This window comes from Squalius cephalus (genome assembly GCF_949319135.1).
Source record: "Squalius cephalus genome assembly, chromosome: 14".
Classification (NCBI taxonomy): Eukaryota; Metazoa; Chordata; class Actinopteri; order Cypriniformes; family Leuciscidae; genus Squalius; species Squalius cephalus.
Genome location: NC_137135.1, coordinates 12,898,157 through 12,919,360, shown reverse-complemented (window position 1 = coordinate 12,919,360; position 21,204 = coordinate 12,898,157). Strand labels below are relative to the sequence as shown.

Here is a 21,204-nt window from a genome sequence, read left to right as displayed (position 1 = left end):
TTGAGCTTTAAACAACTACATTCTCGCCTGAAAAACTCTTAAAACTACATTTCATGATACAGAAACAGTAGTATTATGTCAACTGTATTAAAAAATGGCGCTTCTTATGTTGTCATTCTCCGTGGCGCTGCCTTGTCAGCTGTCAATCAAGCTGTCAATCAGAGTTAACCACGCCCTTATTGTCATACATTTTATATCTAAATACGATCTAAATTAACGAGTTAGAAAAAAATTCACAGCCCTCATGGTTGTCAGGCACTCGGCACCTATCGAAAAATACAATAAAAGTCCATGGGACCAACCTGTAAAAACATGAATTTATGCTGTGAAAACGGACATTTTAACATGGGGGCTATGGACATTTGCTCCCTTTTGGGACCTTCCCCTAGCGGATTTTCGATGTATTGCAGTTTTTTGCACTTCCGGGTAGGCTTCATTTTTCAGATCAGAATGTTGCCGCATGCATGAGACACTCCGCCCAAGTAGCAGTGCTTCGCCTTCTGAGAATATAGTTCCCAGTATGTATACGGTTTGAAGATGGCTGTGTCTCATGTGACCTCTTTATTTGTACACGCTGTGACTATACACATCACAACATGTAAATAGGAAAATGTCGGCCTTATTTTGTCACTTATTGGGTGCAGTATGCTAGCTGGAGCCATTTACCTCCAGTCTTTGTGCTAAGCTAGGCTAGCGGTGGGTGCGTCAGACAGAGTTACGGCACGCACAGAGATGAAAAGGGTATGTATGGACTTATCTAACTCTGGGGGATACGGTGAATAAGCTTAAGTCCCAAAAAGTCAGCGTGTTCCTTTAAAGCATGTTAACATATTCTATTATACCCAATATACAAAATAATGATCTTTGAAAACAGCTTCATATGACCCCTTTAATTAAACATCATGTAAAAGTAGGGTGACCACCTGCTAATAAGCCCAAGGGGGGACAAGGGGTATGTTTCTGAGGGACAATGTGGGACACTGCCTGGCGCGGCGGTGCCCCCACCCCAAGGGCAGACTCACTGATAGTGGTTTACCCATTTCTAGCACATACCACCTTACATGGTAATAATGCCCTATTCCCCTAAACATGAGTAATTGCTGATGTATGCTCATGAATAGGCCAACCAATGTGTATTTTTTTTCTAAATAAAGATTCATAATATTTTGAACATTCAATGAATTGACAGATGTACTTCCACTTAAGATTTACTATTTAATTTTATTTATTTTTCATTACAATTTATTCACTTTAAATAAATGATAATATAAAATTATAGGATTAACAGGAATTGTAGCTGCTCAACACCACAGGAACAGTAAAAAAAAAAGTATAAAAAAAAAATTCCGATTGACATCGTATTCCCCTCCATGTCCGATTGAGAAGGACGTTTTGCAAAGGTCACAAAAAGCCCTCTCGGTATCCCCCTCAACACCTTTCAGCCACAAATATTAATTTTCCCAGTCTTTCTTGTACCCACACCTTCTCTTTTTAATTGATGATGGCGGTGCCTCTCAAACTCAGTCTCTTTCTCGAATTTTTCGAATTGGAAAGCGCGCATCTAAAAGTTCCTTCCCAGTGTGTCTGGTATGCGCGTGCGTGCGCTGTCATGACAACAACGAAAAAGTTGACAACAACCTAGTCAGCTGCAGTTCAACTGAGGGGTGGGTGTGGCAACAATAGTGTGCTGAAATGTCAAGTAATGTTCGTTTGTCTGCTTGGGGCTCGAGGATATAGAGCGACCAACTTTTTTTTGAGCAAGCATAGATTATGCGTGACACGGTCTCAATTTGCGGGACGCATGAATTGGGCTTCAAACGCTGTGCGCGCACGCGCTACGCGGGACGGGTGGTCACCCTATGTAAAAGTGAATGGCCTATACGGGACAAACAACACCTAATAAAATGCAGTGTGCCGTCACGGTGACGCTGCGGCAATCCGGATTGGAATAGTTGCACACGTGCTTCAGACACATTCATGATGAGGCTTTCAACATAGCGTAAAAAGTCAGACGTCTCTTTCCCTTCTCAGACGTTTTGTGCTTTACAGAGAAGAAAAGCTGTTCATTAAATTTACGTTACATGAAAGACACATGATCAAATGAATAAATGAGCTTTATTTTATTCCCAAAAATACAGAAAAACTGAATACAGAACAGTGAACAGTGGTTCACTTGGTTAAAAGATTATAACTGCTGTTCTTCAGTAACCCTTGCGTTTGAACCACTGGGCTCGGGCCACAACATCATTGGCGTAATCACCGCCTGTGGTGTGCTCGTCCATGTGCTCGTATGTATGGACGTTCTTCACACCTTTGTTGTAGGCTGATATTCCCCCTGGAACAGATATTATAAATTACACATGAAACACTCGACAATTCAACAATCCAATTAATCAATAAATCAATAAAAATCTTAAAAATTGGAAAACTTGTGTACTTATCTACTAATTGTAAGTTAATCAAAGTTTTAATAGAGTTAATTTATGGATACTCTGAGATACGAGTGTATCCTAACCCGACCTTTAAAGCATTGGTTTTGGGTCCACTGGGGAAACTTTGTTTTAATTTCTTCAATGATGCCAATGAGTATCTCAGTTCCTTGTCTGACATGTTCCTCACTGTTCCATGCACCTAATGGAGTATGCCAGCGTTTGTCAACCTAAAAAAACAAAAAACAAAAAACAAAAAAAAAACATCAGTAATAAAGAGAATAACAACTATATGTTACAGATTAATAAATTGGGTCAACATGTGGCAAATTAAGGGAGCACTGCAGGGGAACTGTTGCTTTGAAAAGGGAAGTTGGGAAAATCAAGTTTACACAATAATTGAAAAAACAACAACAATCCATCATCTTCTTTTTATGTAACACAAGTCTTCGGATTGGCTCATTAGCTGGAGGCATGGCCTGACAAACTGTGTACATGCTTTGATATGTTGAATTCATGCGGTTGATATTGTGTTACTTCCCAATCCCTCCCAACTATCCAACATTTTCTCATTAACAGTCAACAAAAAGTCCAAAGAATGCTCATTATTTTTAGGTTCCTTAATGCAAAACAATATTTTACACATTAATGCTTTCTTAAAACTTTGCATGTATTGTCTCTGATTAGTATTTTCTGATTTAGTTTAAACACCCTAAATGTCATCTTATGTGCACTTGAGTATATCCCTCATACTAAGATCTCCCTGTCCTGGAGTTATTGTTTTCAAATAAACTAGATCTATTCCTCTAACCAACCTGCATGAGACCAAAGCCATTGCCATAGTCGCCCCACCCATCCTCCAGAGTGGCTCCGGCTCTGGACTCTCTGGATATGATCCCCGCGATCACAGCCGGGTCCATCTGCTTTGCTCTGCCAACTTTAGTGATTATACTCTTGTATTTCTCCATGCGGGCCAGATCAACCTCAGCCAGCTTTTTAGAGGCGGCAACCCCTATAACAAGTTTAAATCAATGTTAATATAAGCTGTAATGCAGTGCTGCATATTTGGCAATCAAACAAAAGTCAGATGTGAGTTCTAAGCAGTGATGCATTTCTCACCCTTTACGGTTAATTTATCCTGTTTTGCTGTATCCCCTGATGCACCGGTGGTGTCTATTTGCATGATGTCTCCATAAATGCATGCTAGAAACAACATGGAAATATGTCCTGAAGCTCTTTCAATCATCAAGTAATTATACTGTATGCACATTTATGCAATGCTACACACTAACAAGAAGTTCCTAACAATTCAGGCAATATCAGATAAAAACAAGCAACCTGATATTTTATAACTTACCCATGACTTAGAACTGCTGTGTGAGATCAAATCACTGAGTTTGATGAGTCCTGTCACTAAATTATTATATATGATAATATGATTGCAGAGGGTGCGGTCTCTCTTTTTTATTCAGATCTCTTCCACTGAGGTGTGGAAAATTGTAAGGTTACAAAATTTGCAACTGTGTCTGCAAAATTTAGAATCCTCTTTTTATTTATTATTGCTGGGACGGGAAGTGGGTGGGGTGGGACGGGAAGTGGGACGGGAAGTGGGTGGGGAGGGACAGTTTAACCCTTGTGTTATGTTGGAATTCTGTGTACTCCCCGTATGGTTCGGGTCAAATTGACCCTAATTGGATTCAATACAATTCCTCAAAAATCACACTATATGAAAAACAACAAAGATTCAGGTACAAACTGTAAACTTTTATTATCAACATTTGTCAAATATTTCAAAAAATATATATCTGCAGATATGATTTAATGAAAATGTTTTTTTAACCATTTTTTAAAACAAGACAAAATTTGAAAATAAACAGTATGCTGACTTGTTTTGCATATACATTTAAAAAAAAAATGTTTTTTGTTGTTTTGCTTAGAACATCATAACTGAACAATTAATCAATTAATCTGAGCTCATTTTTCCTGCTGTCTATGTCGAAGTCTCAAGATATTTCAGATATCTTGAATATATAAATGAGATCTTATTTTACTATCTGTGTCTGTCAAAGATTTTCATTTGTAATTTGCAATTAATTCTGAACACCATGATTTAGCTTTTTCAAGTGTGTTTGGTTTGGGTTAGAGCACTTTTACATACACTTACACTTTAGAACTGGAGTTGATGCCCTGATATACATAAAATAAATGTTTTTATTTTGTGTCTGTACAGTTGAAGAGTTCAGATGCAAAAGCCTCTAAATGCCATCTGAAATTTTCTTATAGAATGATCTTTTTTATCAAGCTTGTATATTTAAATTCAATAATTTCACTTAAATGGCAATGAAGGTTACCTATTAATTGTCATTTAAGTGAAATTACTGAACTTAAATATACAAGTTTGATAAAAATTATCATTTTATAAGAAAATTTCAGATGGCATTTAGAGGCTTTTGCATCTAAACTCTTCAGTTGCTTTTGAATAGCTGCCTATGATGGTCAAATTGACCTGCGAACATCACAAACATAATAGTAATTTTGTTTGTATATGTCCAAAAAAGAAGAAAAAAAAAAAAACACCAGCATGTTTAAACTTTGCATGCATGTTCATGATGATAAATGTGAAAAAGTCACAATATATATATATATATATATATATATATATATATATAAAAATATATATAAAAAAAAAAAAAGGTTTAATATTATTTCAGGTAGCTTGAAAAAATAAATGATAGGTAATTTTTACCATCTGTGGCTGACAAAATATTTTTCTGTATTGAAATACGTGTGGAAAACCTAATTTTTTAGCTTCATAAGGTAGTAAAAAAATAAAATAACAAAATATAACCAAGAAATGTTATTATTTTGGGTCCATACAGTTGCCTTAGAGCGTTAAAATATGCGGGTCAAATTGACCCGTGAACATCACGAACGTAATAGTAATTTTGTTTGTATATGTCAAAAGACACCAGCATGTTGAAACTTTGCATGCATGTTCATAATGATAAATGAGAAAAAGTCACAAAATATCAAGAAAAAAACATAGGTTAACCAGTAGCCTATTTCCAACAACTAGAAAATCTAAACGGGTCAAATTGACCCGCAACATAACACAAGGGTTAATTTGTCGTTTAATGAGGTCTAATAGCCTACATGTTGTTAGTGGCGAGAATTTTCACGTGAATAAATACATAGTAATTAAGCTACAAACATAATCGGTTTTGATGAAACTGAGCAACTATTTTAAGCGTGAATGGTCCAGTGGCAGAATTTTTGCCAAGCGTGTCAGAGGTTCTGGGTTCTAATCCGCACTCGTAGGTTTTTTTTTCCCTCTCATCAAAACCGGTTATGTTTATCAGGGGTTGTATATCAGGCAGGGAAACGTTTGTTTTGTAAGTTCACCGGAACGAATAGAGTCTCCACAACGGATTGAAGCGCGCGTCCGAGAGAAGACTGTGCGCGAGCCACAAGAGAACACAGTATCCGCGCCCCTGATAGCAGCGGCAACGAGCACTTTGACTGATTAAAAAAACAACACATTTCAGCGCCAGATCGCCTCTTATTTAACAAACGATATGGCAAGCCGTTTTAACATTTAATTCTTAAAACCTACTAGTATCTATTTTCATGCTAGTACTTATTTTTTTAGATACTATTCCATTTAGTACTAGTACTTATTCATTAAAGTGCTTATTCTTTAGGTACCTTTTTAAAGATACTAGTGCTTATTCATTAGATACTAGTTCTTATTTATTAGATACTTATTAATTAGTTACTAGTATTTATTATTAGATACTACCTATTAAATAAGATACTAGTTCTTATTCATTAGATACTAGTACTTATTTTGATAGTGACTTGGGTAACACTTTACAATACAGGTGCACTAATCTGCATTTATTCATGCTTAACTAATGCACAGATAATCATGTGTTAATGTATGACTAATGAAGAACTAAACCATTAATTAATGATTACTGCATCAGTAACTAATAAAGATTCTAAATGATTAATAGATTAAGTAATATATGAATTGTTATTAATTAAATGTGTCATAATGTATTCATTCCTTAATAACTTATTTTATTAACTAAAAGTGTAAATTAATGTGTTAATTACCACAGTTGGTCAAGGCAATGTACTTCAACTTCCAGCTGTCTGCTTTAATTAATCATTAACTAATGATTTGCAAATGTATCATTATGTTATGACTTTACTTGTTGAGGCACATGACTATTAACTAATTGTTAAGTAATATGCCATTTATGGGTTTACATGGCACCAAAATGGCATATTACTTAACAATTAGTTAATAGTCATGTGCCTCAACAAGTAAAGTCATAACATAATGATACATTTGCAAATCATTAGTTAATGATTAATTAAAGCAGATAGCTGGAAGTTGAAGTACATTGCCTTGACCAACTGTGGTAATTAACACATTAATTTACACTTTTAGTTAATAAAATAAGTTATTAAGGAATTAATACATTATGACACATTTAATTAATAACAATTCATTTATTACTTAATCTATTAATCATTTAGAATCTTTATTAGTTGCTGATGCAGTAATCATTAATTAATGGTTTAGTTCGTCATGAGTTAAGCATGAATTAATGCAGATTAGTGCATCCGTATTGTAAAGTGTTACCGTGACTTGTAACTATTCTTTTTACTAGTAACAAATTTTTAATTTTGGCCATTGACTTCTATGGGGATATTCAGATATCAACTATTCAGTTCTGACTAGTATTCCAATTGTGACTAGTACATTTATTTATTAGGTACTGGTATTTTTTAAATACTAGTACCTATTACTAGATACTAGTATTTATTCATTATCTACTAGTACTTATTCAATAGATACTAGTACTTATTCATTAGAGACTAATACTTATTAATTAGCTAGTACTTATTCAATAGTACTTGTTACGTCCTATGAGTGTCTAGGGTTCTTTTCTTAACAGAACGTAACAAATTGTAAGGTTTTAAAGAGCATTTGTCTGGGCCCTGCCACAGCACCACAACAACAAGATTTTTTTTAACTCTTTTATTCAGAGGCTCTTAACATGTAACAATTTACTTAGAAAGTAAAGCTTTAGGGAGGAAACAAATATTTCAGAAGGGGCAATGGCAAAATAATAAACAAAAGTTGGGTCTACCTGGGGCCTGTTTCAGAAAGGAGGTTAAGTGAAAACTCTGAGTATGTTAACCCTGAAATGAGGGAAACTCTGTGTTTTCTGTTTCAGAATGGGAGGTATGTTAAACCTGAGAAAGCAGAGTAAGTCAAGCCCGTTTCTGAAAGAGAGGTAACTTATACTCAGAGTCAGTTACCATGGTAACTTACTCTGTGAACCTAACCTGGTCGGGAGCAGGTTTTCTTCGGTAAACCCCGAGTTTCTATCGGTCTCCTCCCCTTTTTTAAAGAGGAAGTGGTGTTTAAACACCTTATTCATTCTTTCAGTACATTTTTATTCATCACATTAATCTTTTATTAATAAATAAAATATTGCTATTTTTACTGCAGTTTTTTTCTATTTTTTTAAATAAGATGAAGTCTATATAACTCATTAACTGGCAACTGAAAATACAGTAGTAGATTAGAGTTACATAATGTAGTTCTAAACAAATTTATGTAAGGAATAATTGACGACAGGCCGTTGAATTATTAGAAAAATAATGCACACCCGAGGTGGTAATGCGGTCACGACGCGAAGCGGAGTGGCCGTTCACCTCGGGTGTGCATTATTTTTCTAATAATTCAACGGCCTGAAGTCAATTATTCCGCTTATACTACAGTTACCACACCTCGAAACATTGTTCAGATTATGTATTTCAAGACGTTTGTAAAGTTTTGTCATTAAAACGCTCTTGTATGTAGGACTAATTTCTTACGCATCTAATCCCATGCCTCCGTTGCTAATTCCAAAACGTCATTTTAGAGTTAGTAACGGAGGTTTGAGCCACTGATAGCAGACTAATGCTGGGACACACGACTAGCTGACACATTCTCTGACTGTTTTCATCGACTGCAGCAGATTTTAAACACCGACTTTGAACACAGACTGAACGCGCGTTTGGGCATGATCAGTCATAAGTATCAAATTACATCATAACCGGCCTTAAAGTGTGTCCCCGACTTTATGCAGTTATTAATGCAGCAGTTATTAGAGAGAGATGTTGCAATAATGAGACAGAAAAGCATGTGCGTCAATATTATTATTTATTTATTAATTCAATTCGTTATAATTAATTTGTTCATTCTTTTTTTATATTATTGACAGATGACAGTAGACTAGCCAAATAAATGAAACACAAAGTCATTTTAACAAGTAGGCCTATCAATAATTATTTATTTGTTATATATTATCTAAAAATCCGTGCTGCAGGACTGTCCATTTATTTAGCCTATATTCAGTTTAATTTTCTATTGATTATAGATAGCCTAGGACTATATACTTTATATATTAAAATTAAACTGCATGTTTCCATTGATTGTGAAGCTAGACATTGAAAATTGCAGATCAAGCGCATGGGGCTGCATGTTTTTTCTTGTTTTGAATTGTATCCTATTTTCCGTTATTACAGTTGACTACGCGAAGTGATATGGAACTGTAATGCGGTCAAGACCTGCCTGGAACTACTTTAGCCGTGCGTTTCCCTGAAAATAATGCACACCTTAGAACGTTCTTCAACCAATCAGATTCAAGCATTCAACAGCCCTGTAGTATAAACAGAATTAAACTGTGGCATTTACTGGAAATCACTGAACTGTGTTAATCTGTGCACCAGAAGTTGATGGACCGTCCTCTCACTGTTCTTCCACACCCTGGGGGCGGGGGGAGAGATAAATATACCCGTTTATACTTAGATTTAAACTTAGATTCTATAGGCTACTCCACATAAAAATGTGAAATAATCAGAATGTGTAGATTGTTTGATGTGTAGACACATACTATTAACATTACCTCTGTAGGCCTCTCTGTGGCAGCAGAAACTCTTTATCCCCATCGTCCTGTCAAGATGAGCATTTGGTTGAGTACACTTTATAACACTATTTGTCATAATTTCTGGTGTGTTGAGTAGGCGACTTACAACTGCCTGTGGTTCTGTTGGGACAGGAGGCTCCAAAAGACAGATATTACCATCAGAATCTGTTGGGACCAACAAAAAACCCAACCCAAAGTAAAATAAATGGAAATATCACAAATAGCCTATATAAAAAATAACACATATGTAAACCTCTTACATTTTATGAAGGCCCTTGGATCTTTGGGACTGGCTCTGAAGTCCCTCCAGAAATTCCCTCAGCCAAAAATCCTGTTGCACTGCTAGACACTGGATGCTTTAGTTATTTAATATGTCAAATGTTTGTAAAGTCAGGTAGCCTACACCCATGATATGCTCAAGCCTTACTTGATTGAATTATGTTTTTATATTTAATTTTCAGCTGCTGCCATGTTCTTTTAATGCCTGCAGGATTGTCCCTACATGAAAATTAAAATTAGATTGAATAACATACTGTTCTTCCAGTTTCACCTCTGATATTATAACAGTTGGGTAAGTTACTTGTATTACTAACTACAAATGACATCTTCAACAGTGTAATTAGATTAATGTAATAATGACTATCTTTAGAAAGTATTGGTCTACTTATTACTAAATCAACCTCAACCACTTGAACAATACAAGGAGAGACAAGAAACTGCACTTTTAATGCTTTCAAATAAACAATATACAATTGCATGAATTATTCTTGAATTGACCAAAGTGTGTAGAGGGAGAAGGTTACATTAAAATATTCCTTTTAAAAATGTATGTTAAATATACAGAATTGTTCTATAGTCTAATGCAATTACATCAGATTTAATTACAGAAGAATTAAGAGTAATCCCTTTAATTAAATTACAGTATTAATGTTCTAATACTGTAAAATTACAGTAATAATGTTCGTACTGGTGAGAAATATGAAGACCTCTTTTTGTCTGGCGCTGTTGCCATGGTGACTCATAATATCTGCGCTCCATTGATAATGGCTTTTTATAGTTGTGGTGCACGCGCTTAACTCAGAGCAGGTCAACTCAGAGTTGATTGAACTAACTCAATTCAGCTGTTCTGTAACCGAAAACTCAGAGTTTCCCATCTCAGGGTAAGTCAACTCAGAGTTCAAGTTTTAACTCAGAGTTGGTTGAACCTCCTTTCTGAAACAGGCCCCTGGTAGTTAAATTCTTAAGCCTCACAAAGAATATAACAAATAAATAACAGAAAAGTACACTCATTCCCTACCTAACCACAAACCAGGAGAAAAAGGGGATTACAAAATAAAGTGGCGCCCACCTCCCTACAGTTCCCAAGTAACAAAAAAACAAACAATCAGGAGCATAACAGCTTAAATGGAAAAACAAATCACAAGGTGGCTTTATAATATTAGATTGTAGACGGGGCGTCTCACAAGGAAGCAACAGGCCCTTAGGCAACAGCATTCAACAATGAGCAGGCTACAGCACAGGTCCAGCACAGGTCCACAAAAGGTGCACAATAGTTCCAAACAACTGGACTGGGCAGGACACAGACCATGTTCTGGAGAAAAGTTCTCCACGATTGAGAGTTCTGCTTGCTTTTATGCTGCTTCCCTCCTGGGGCCTGTTTCAGAAAGGAGGTTAAGTGAAAACTCTGAGAATGTTAACCCTGAAATGAGGGAAACTCTGTGTTTTCTGTTTCAGAATGGGAGGTAGGCTATGTCAAACCTGAGAAAGCAGAGTAAGTCAAGCCCGTTTCTGAAAGAGAGGTAACTTATACTCAGAGTCAGTTACCATGGTAACTTACTCTGTGAACCTAACCTGGTCGGGAGCAGGTTTTCTTCGGTAAACCCAGAGTTTCTATCGGTCTCCTCCCCTTTTTTAAAGAGGAAGCGGTGTTTAAACACCTCATTCATTCTTTCAGTACATTTTTATAAATAAAATTCATATTTTATTAATAAATAAAAGATTGCTATTTTTACTGTTGTTTTAAAAAAAATAAAAAAAAAATAAGATGAAGTCTATATAACTCCTTAACTGGCAACTGAAAATACAGTAGTAGATTAGAGTTACATAATGTAGTTCTAAACAAATTCTACAGAATTAAACTGTGGCATTTACTGAAAATCACTGAACTGTTCATCTGTGCTTCAGAAATGCTTCAGAAAAGCATTTGCTAATCGATCGCTGATCGATTGCTCCTGTCTGCCTCGGTGCTGTAAGCTCCGTCTTAGCCTCGTATTTCCTTGTTTTGAACCATCATTTACTACAATTTCTAGTTGTTTATACTACTACTAAATACAGCTTTCCCAACATCTCAGATTAACCTGACATCGCTAGCTTCCGTTACTACTAGCACAACACGCTAGTAATGCGCTAGCCTGTTAACGCGCCACCCGTGCGCTCAGCTATTTTTATTTATTTATTTTTCTCTCGCGCGCCCGCGCTTTTGAATTCATAAAAAGCTCAGGTGAGTAAGAATCACTCAACAAACACGGTGAGTAATGTCTTGTCCTGTTATTGTCACCTGCACTTCATGTCACATGTTTAGCATAGCCTTCTCTGTTGGCAATATAGGATTTATATGTGATAAATGCAAGGAGACAGTTAGGCTGACAGAGAAGATTTCAGAACTAGAAACACGCATCCAAACTTTAATTGAGGATAGTAAGAGTACTAGTGCTTTAAATACTATTTTGGATGCGTCTAGCATAGTGAACTCTTTTCATGATTCGGTTCCAGCTGAAGTAGAGCCCATGCAGCCGGGCAAATGGGTGACAGTGAGGGATCGCTCTAGTCGCGGATCAAAAAACCTCTCTTCCGTTTCGATTACCATAACAAATCGATTTGCCCCGCTCAGTGAAACACCCACTGAGAGTTCTGTTGTTGGCAATTAGTTATTGGCAATTCTATTACACGGAACGTGAAAATAGAGACACCAGCCACCATAGTCACATGTTTGCCGGGAGCCAGAGCGCCTGACATCAAAGCAAATTTAAAAGTGCTGGCTAATGCTAATCGTAAATTCTCTAAGATCATTATTCACGTCGGCACAAATGATGTTTGACTCCGCCAGTCGGAGATCACCAAAATTAATATTAAAGAGGTGTGTGAACTCGCAAGTACGATGTCAGGCACTGTAATTTGCTCTGGCCCCCTTCCTGTTCGCAGGAGTGATGAGATAGTTAGTAGATTGTGTTCTCTTAACGGTTGGCTGTCTAAGTGGTGTCCGCAAAATAATATAGAATTTATAGACAATTGGAAAAGTTTTTGGGGCAAACCTGACCTGTTGAAAAGAGATGGTATTCATCCCTCCTGGGATGGTGCTGCTCTTCTCTCTAGTAATATGGCACATAGTCTTAGAGCTCAAACATGACAATCTGGGGCTCAGGTCAGGAAGCAGACAAACTGGCTAAACCGACCGTCTGCTAGCGGCCTCGCGTCACCAAGGTCAGATAAATCCCATCACATAGAGCCTCTTTCACCTAGCTATCATCATATAGAGACTGTGTCTGTTCCCCGAATTTGGAAATCCAAAAAAACGTTTTAACCCATCTAAGGTTAAAAATTTAATTGATGTTCAACAAATAAAAAACAGCTATAATACAGATGAGCAAATGCTAAAGCTTGGGTTGCTGAATATTCGATCGCTTACTTCAAAAGCACTTATTGTTAATGATATGATTTCAGATAATAACCTAGATGTGCTGTGTTTGACAGAAACCTGGCTAAAACCAAACTATTACATTACTTTAAATGAGTCAACCCCGCAAGATTACTGTTATAAACATGAGTCTCGTCTGAAACGCAAAGGGGGAGGAGTTGCTGTAATTTAGTAATATTTTCAAAACCACTAAGAAATCAAGTTTTAAATTTAATTCCTTTGAAGTGTTAATATATATAGTATAAACGATAAATCACACTTGAGATTTGTGCTGGCTACTGTATACAGGCCACCAGAGCACCATAAAGATTTTATCAAAGAATTTGCAGACTTTCTATCAGAATTAATATAGACTGCAGATGAAGTACTAATTGTTGGTGATTTTAATATACACATTGATAATGAAAAAGATGCATTGGGATTGGCATTTAAAGACATTGTAAACTCTATTGGAGTTAACATGTGTCAGGACCTACTCATTGTCGTAATCATACTCTAGATCTAATATTATCACACAGAATCAATGTTTTTTGCCGTTGAAATTCTGCAGCAGAGCGATGACATCTCAGATCATTATCTAGTCTCGTGCAAACTTCATTTAGCCAAGGCTGCAAAGCCGACTCCGTGTTTCAAATATGTTAGACCTATCACTTCTGCCACTAAAGATTGCTTTATTAATAATCTTCCTGATCAGTTTCATCTCCCAGATAGCTTAGAAGAACTCTATTGCAACAGAAACTTTTAACTCTCTCTTTTCCAGCACTTTAGACACAGTTGCTCCATTACGCTTAAAGAAGATTAAAGAAAATAGTCCAATGCCGTGGTACAACGAGCACACTCAGGCCCTTAAGAGAGCAGCCAGAAAAATGGAGCGCAACTGGAAGAAAGCAAAACTAGAGGTATTTCTAGAAATACCTAGAGGTATATTAAAGAAAATAGTCCAACGCCGTGGTACAACGAGCACACTCAGGCCCTTAAGAGAGCAGCCAGAAAAATGGAGCGCAACTGGAAGAAAACAAAACTAGAGGTATTTCGCATTTTGTGGAAAGAGAGCTCGATTGCTTACAGAGAGGCCTTAAAAGCTGCTAGATCTGCTTATTTTTCAAACCTATTAGAAGAAAATAAACATAATATTTATTTGAAACGGTGGCTAAACTAACAAAAAATAAAGCTTCAAGCCCAGAAGTTTCCAAGCAACACAGCAGTAATGACTTTATGAACTTCTTCACTTATAAGATTGATAATATCAGGGAGAAAATTATAACTATGCAACAGTCTACTACAGTATCACATCAGGCAGTGCATTGTAGTGTCCCTGAGGGAAAATTTGATTCGTTCATTGTTATAGAAGAGGAAGAATTTACTAAACTCGTTAAATCATCTAAATCTACAACATGTATGTTAGACCCTATACCGACTAAGCTACTGAAAGAGATGCTTCCAGAGGTCATAGATCCTTAATATCATTAATTCATCTTTGTCTCTAGGATACGTACCAAAAACCTTTAAGCTGGCTATGATTAAACCGCTTGTTAAAAAAACGCAACTTGATCCTACAGAATTAGTCAATTACAGGCCGATCTCGAATCTACCTTTTTTTGTCAAAGATATTAGAAAAAGCAGTGTCTTCACAATTGTGTTCCTTTCTTGAAAGAAATGATATCTGCAAAGATTTCCAGTCAGGATTTAGACCGTACCATAGTACCGAGACAGCTCTCGTTAGAGTCACAAATGATTTGCTCTTATCATCCGATCGTGGTTGTGTCTCTCTATTAGTGTTACTCGATCTTAGTGCTGCATTTGACACTATCGACCACAACATTCTTTTAAATAGACTCGAAAATTATGTTGGCATTAGTGGAATTGCACTAGCATGGTTTAAATCATACTTATCTGACCGTTATCAGTTTGTAGCAGTAAATGAAGAGATGTCTCATCGATCACAAGTTCAGTATGGCGTACCACAAGGCTCAGTACTAGGACCGTTGCTGTTCACTCTGTACATGCTACCATTAGGAGATATCATTAGGAAACATGGAATTAGCTTTCACTGTTATGCCGATGATACTCAGCTCTATATTTCTTCAAAACCTAACGAAACTTACCAATTCACAAAATTAACGGAATGCATAGCTGATATAAAAAATTGGATGACTCGTAATTTCCTACTACTTAATTCTGAAAAAACAGAGATTTTAATTATTGGACAAAAAACTTCCTCACGTAATAACCTAGAATACTGTCTAACACTTGATGGCTGCTCTGTCAAGTTTTCGTCGTCGGTTAGGAACCTGGGTGTGCTCTTTGATACCAATCTTTCATTTGAAAGTCACGTGTCTGGTATCTGTAAAACCGCATTTTTCCATCTTAAAAATATATCTAAATTACGCCATATGCTCTCATTGACAAATGCGGAACAATTAGTTCATGCGTTCATGACCTCAAGGCTAGATTATTGTAATGCTCTACTGGGTGGTTGCCCTGCACGCTTAATAAACAAACTACAGCTAGTTCAAAACGCAGCAGCTCGAGTTCTTACCAGAACCAGGAAGAATGACCATATTAGCCCGGTTCTGTCAAAACTGCATTGGCTCCCTATTAAACATCGCATAAATTTTTAAATATTGCTGATTACTTACAAAGCACTAAATGGTTTAGCTCCGCAGTACTTGAGCGAGCTCTTAATGCATTATAGTCCTTCTCGTCTATTGCGATCTCAAAATTCCGGCCAGTTAATAATACCTAGAATATCAAAATCGACTGCTGGCGGTAGATCCTTCTCCTATTTAGCACCAAAACTTTGGAACAGTCTTCCTACCATTGTCCGGGAAGCAGACACACTCTGTCAGTTCAAAGCTAGATTAAAGACGCATCTCCTTGACCTAGCATTCACATAATACATTATAGACTTCTATAATTCAATGTTAGGCTGCATAGATTAGGTTAGCTGCAACAGGGAACACTTCCCATAAATCCTGATGTACTCGTTACATCATAAGAAGAATGGCATCTACGCTAATTTTAGTGTCTTTGTTTATCCCGAGGTTTTCCCGCAGCCAGCCGGATCCAGGCCGTATCCAGATCTGATGAAGGACCTTAGCCTGGACCCGATCCAACGCAGTGCTGAAGTGCCAACTAGTCTCTCCCTATGGAGGATCCCTTTACCACTCTACAGATAAAGCGTTTTCGGGAAACTCAATTCGCGTACCTACCCCGAATTGATAAAATAAAATAAAATTCTGTATCAAAAATTATAAGGAAACACCAGTACTTTGTTTAGGCTTGGTTTGTAGGGAATTCCAAACCTGCGCGCATATATTCAAACGCACATAACTATAGAACCAATTCTTAATGCGCATGTGACCGCCATCTGCGTTTCTCACAGGTTCGCGTTTAAAGTCTGTGTAGAGAGAATGTTGTCGTCTTAGCAGCCCCTAATTTAATAACAAATGATCGTTGCGACGGAAGCAAATCAATCAAAACTAACTTTAGCTGGAAAATAACTTTTTTAAAGAACCGCTATAAAGCCAAAACAATCTCTGTTACCTTAAATTATACGTTTATCTCTGTAAAGCTGCTTTGAAACAATCTACATTGTTAAAAGCGCTATATAAATGAAGATGACTTGACTTGACTGACTGTGCAACAGAAGTTGATGGACCGTCCTCCTGCTGTTCTTCCACACTGTGGGGGCGGGGGGAGAGATAAGAATACCCGTTTATACTTAGATTTAAACTTATATTCTATAGGCTACTCTACATAAAATGTGAAATAATCTGAATGTGTAGATTGTTTGATGTGTAGACACATACTATTAACATTACCTCTGTAGGCCTCTCCTCATCAGAATCTGTTGGGACCAACAAAAAACTCAACCCAAAGTAAAATAAATGGAAATATCAAAAACAACTGTCGACAACTGTCGTGTCGTGGTCGAGGCCGAGGCCAGCATTTACCCGCTATAAAGTTACCATACGCAGCTTTAAAAAACAATCATCATTCCTAATGCCGAAACATGACAGCCAATACGAGTCAGAGTAACGTTAGGGCAGAAATGTTTTCAAAGTCTTTTACACCGCGAGTCTGACAACTGGACACACTGCCGAACAAAGAACCGCACGTCGGAAAGCAAGCCTGAGGTAAGTTAGCTTACAATGTTAACTGTCCTGTCAGATACAGACAGCGATGTTGCCAATGTCATTATTTTTAATTTTGACATAGAAGTGGGCAGGATAATATCGCGAGCGGGCGCCGTGAGCTCTGAGCGAGCAGGAACGAGTAACAGTTAGTGAGTTGTCGTAGAAAAAGATGGTTAACGCTAAAAAGCTGTCGGGGGCTAAAAATAGAAAAAGAAAGAGGGGAAATGAGATGGCATGTCAACTGATGCGACAGCAGCTAAATAAGTGGATGGTGAAAGGCTACAGGTAGGATTTTGTTTTGTGTGACGTCCAGGCATGTAGGCTAATGCCATCGGGACTACCGGGAGATTCCCGGTGGGCCGACGTGCTTTTTGGGCCGATACATGTCATACTTTTTTGTTTTGTTTTTTTGTCTTAACGGCCGATAAAACTCATACATCGGCGGCCCATACGTTTTGTTTTGCTTATTTGGCGGCGCTGGGTTAGACAGTGCGTAATTAGTGTGTAATGCATTGGTCAAAAAAAAGTCAGTGCTAGTTTTTTTTTCTGACACCCGATGAAACACGTAGATCAGCGGCCCATTGGTTCTTTTCTTGATTGACACTGGGCTAGCCCAATCACATCTTTAATGTGAAGTATAGAAATATACTCTATCAAGTATAGAAATGAGTGCAAAACTAATTATGAAAGTTTCCTTTATTTTTCAGTGCATTTGTTTTACAATATATGGCTATTACTATCATGGGATTAATATTATAACTATTATTGTAGTAGTAATGTAGACAGACACTGTAACTAAAAGAGTTTTGAATTTTTCTTTGTTTAATTTGCACCAGATTGATGAATTTAACATTAAAAAGCACAAAATTTTCTTACGGGGTTCACAGTTCATCACTGTGGAGTATAGTTCAATTCTATTAATAAGTGAGAATTTTGTACTTATTTCATCTGTTCGTGTTAACTCTCATGCGTTCCTACTCACTCATTACATTTATTTATTTTATTTGAGGGGGGGGGGGGGGGGGGGGTATATATATGCCGCATCCTTCTCACCTTTTTTACCCCTGACCTGTTTACATGCCTGATTAGCTACTAGTACTAGGCTATCTGGAGATGTTAAATTATTACTGTAGTGTCTAATAAGCCCATGAGGGCGGGGCACCATTGGGTTTTACACTTAAATAAACAAATCAATCAAACTAGTAGCATGAAAATAGATACTAGTAGATATTAAGGATTACATTTTAAAACAGCTTGCCATAATCGAACAAAATGAATGCTCTGCTAGTTAACTGGAGATGTTTTATTTGTATTGTATTTGTATTGGTACATTCGTGCCGAGAGATGTTTCAAAAGTGGTGAGGACAATATCGACCTTAGCAAAAAGTGGTGGGGACATGTCCCACCTGCAAATTACACACGAGCGCAGTGAATCATACTGTAAGTTGGCAGATTTATCATGTGGAGGCTTCAACACCTCAAAAAGTATGGAAGTAAAATAATGACAAATGTTTTTGAAACAAAAAAGCGTGTTGAATTGCACTACTTGAAAAAAATATGCATTGCATTAACCCTTATAACCCTTACATTGCATTAACCCTTATATTTTTAATGCTTGCATTTTTATGGGCTGAAATTCAACATGGTTGTATATTTAAGCTGTGATTATTTCAATTCACAAATTCACAAAACATTTCACACACGTTTTCATTTGAAAAAATTCAATAATCCATATTCACCTATTAGATTTCACTTCCAAAATATTCATTCTGATTATAAAATACAACCTATAATATTCGACAGGCAATTTTCGGTCCATTTTATTTCGTTTTACAAATTCGCACTAAAAATAGCATTAAAATGCAAGCAGGGTTAATGCAATGTATATTTTTTTCAAGTAGTGCAATTAAACAAGCTTTTTTGTTTCAAAAACATTTGTCAATATTTTATTTCCATAAAAAAGGTTTAGCTACTTTTGATTAACCAACTTGATGACAAGTGAATCCCTAACTTTGCTAGTACAGACAGGAAAAGAAAGTGAAGAGAAATAAAAGGTTGTTGGAAAAAGTACTTTTTTCTGGAAATGTTGGCACTCGTACCAGTGTAGTAGCATGCCACTGTGGCGAGGGGGGCGTGGTTTTGCGAAGTCTGTAGCAGGAGAGAAAGGAGGGGGCCGATCGGTGAGTAAGTAGGTCAAGTGCAAAATGATGAACACCTGTGTCTGATTGCAGTGATTGGCGTGGAGAGACCGGATATAAGCCAGCGTTCGGGAGGAGGGGAGAGAGAGAGTTGGACTGAAACCTCACGGAACGTTATTGCCTGTTTGGAGTGGAAGTTGTCTTTTGTTTTTTATTTTTGTGTGAGCTGTGCGTGGCACGGTGAATGCGCTACGTGCACCCTTTTTGTTTATTTACTTTTGATTTACAATAAAGTGTTTCAGTCACGCCGACCCCTGTCTTCTTCCTTCCTTACCCATACGAACATTGAACCTCATTACACTGGTGCCCAAACCCGGGAAGGAAGAAGATCGCCGCCGCTATGCAGACTCCGCCAGGTACGCCATTTGCGGACATCATTCAATCGCTCGCGGGTCTTCACCAGGAACATCACCAACATCTGCTGGCCATAAAAGAGGAGCAGGACAAACGGTTCGAGGCGCTCCTCCGTGGCCAGCATGAAGACCGCGAGCTGTTCCGGAGCTGGATAGACCGGGAGGTTAGGGCCGTCCCCCCAACATACAAAGACTCGTCCTCGCCGATACCTCTCAATAAAATGGGTCCCCAGGATGCTCCGGAGGCATTCCTGGAGCTATTTGAGAGGTCGGCTGAGGACCGGGGATGGCCCTCGACGGACTGGCCAATGCGGCTGATACCCCTGCTGTCAGGAGAGGCGCAGGTGGCCGCTCACCAACTGCCAGTCCAGAATCTCCTGGTCTATCAGGACCTCAAGCGGGCCATTCTTCAGCGGGTTGGCCGGACTCCAGAACAACATCGGCAGAGGTTCAGGACACTGAACCTCGAGGAGTCTGGCCGACCCTTCATCATGGCCCAACAGCTCCGGGACTCATGCCGCAAGTGGCTGATGGCCGACGGAAGCGACGTCGAGGAAATCATCGACCGTGTGGTACTGGAGCAGTTCGTGGCGCGGTTGCCACGAGAGACCGCGCAGTGGGTCCAGTGCCACCGCCCGACGTCGCTGAACCAGGCCATCCAGCTGGCGGAGGACCAAATGGTGGCGTGCCCGGGGGTCGGCGAACCCCTACCATCCGCTTCTCTCTCTCTCTCTCTTGCTAACCCCCCTCCTAAGCCCTCTCCCCTTCCCAGGTATCGGGGAAACCTTCCGCCGAGGCCAGCTCCAAGGTGGAGGACAGGGGGAACCGCGGAGCCGGTAGCTTCCCCCAGGCCTCTTCCCCGGGGAGGGGGCCCATCGAGGGGGGGATTCCCTCCACAGGCTGCGCTACCTCTCTCTCCACGCCAATCCCTTGACCCGCTTCCTGCCACTGGAGCGGCGGGGAAGCCCGGGCCGGCTTGTTGGCGCTGTGGGGACCCGGGTCATTTTATCGACCGGTGTCCGGTGATGGAGGTGGGGACGCTGATCCGGGTCCCCGACGCGCCGCAAGCTGCCCCTGATCAAGCTGGCCTGTACCAAATACCTGTGAGTATAAAGGGGGGTACTTTTCAGGCTCTGGTGGATTCAGGCTGTAACCAAACCTCTGTCCACCAAAGCCTGATTCAACCTAAAGCATTGGATAATGGCCGCATGGTTAAGGTACGGTGTGTGCACGGGGAAGTGGTGAATTATCCGTTAATGCCTGTGGATATTCAATTTAGGGGACAAAAGCATAGTGTGGAGGTGGCGATTAACCCGCACCTCCGGCATCCGCTGATTTTGGGGACAGATTGGCCAGCGTTTAATGAGTTATTGGGTCACTTATGTGCGGATGCTTCTTG

General features: G+C 38.6%; 1 protein-coding gene across 3 annotated transcripts in view; it reads right to left on the bottom strand.

The window, feature by feature from the left end:
• Positions 1-2,098: 2,098 nt before the first annotated feature.
• The window catches only part of LOC307171454 (lysozyme g-like), a 34,002-nt gene continuing 14,896 nt past the window's right edge, over positions 2,099-21,204 (bottom strand). Inside the window, exons 1-5 of one of the 3 annotated variants that reach the window (XM_079893062.1) lie at positions 3,787-3,984; positions 3,549-3,656; positions 3,245-3,441; positions 2,521-2,659; positions 2,099-2,335 (exon numbers count right to left, since the gene is read on the bottom strand). In XM_079893062.1, the coding sequence (XP_079749188.1) occupies positions 2,202-2,335; positions 2,521-2,659; positions 3,245-3,441; positions 3,549-3,656; positions 3,787-3,790 (582 nt within the window). In that variant the 5' untranslated portion in view covers positions 3,791-3,984 and the 3' untranslated portion in view covers positions 2,099-2,201. Of the gene's footprint in view, positions 2,336-2,520; positions 2,660-3,244; positions 3,442-3,548; positions 3,657-3,786; positions 3,985-21,204 lie in introns of those variants that run through there. The other 2 variants (XM_079893064.1, XM_079893065.1) reach the window with 2 other exon arrangements.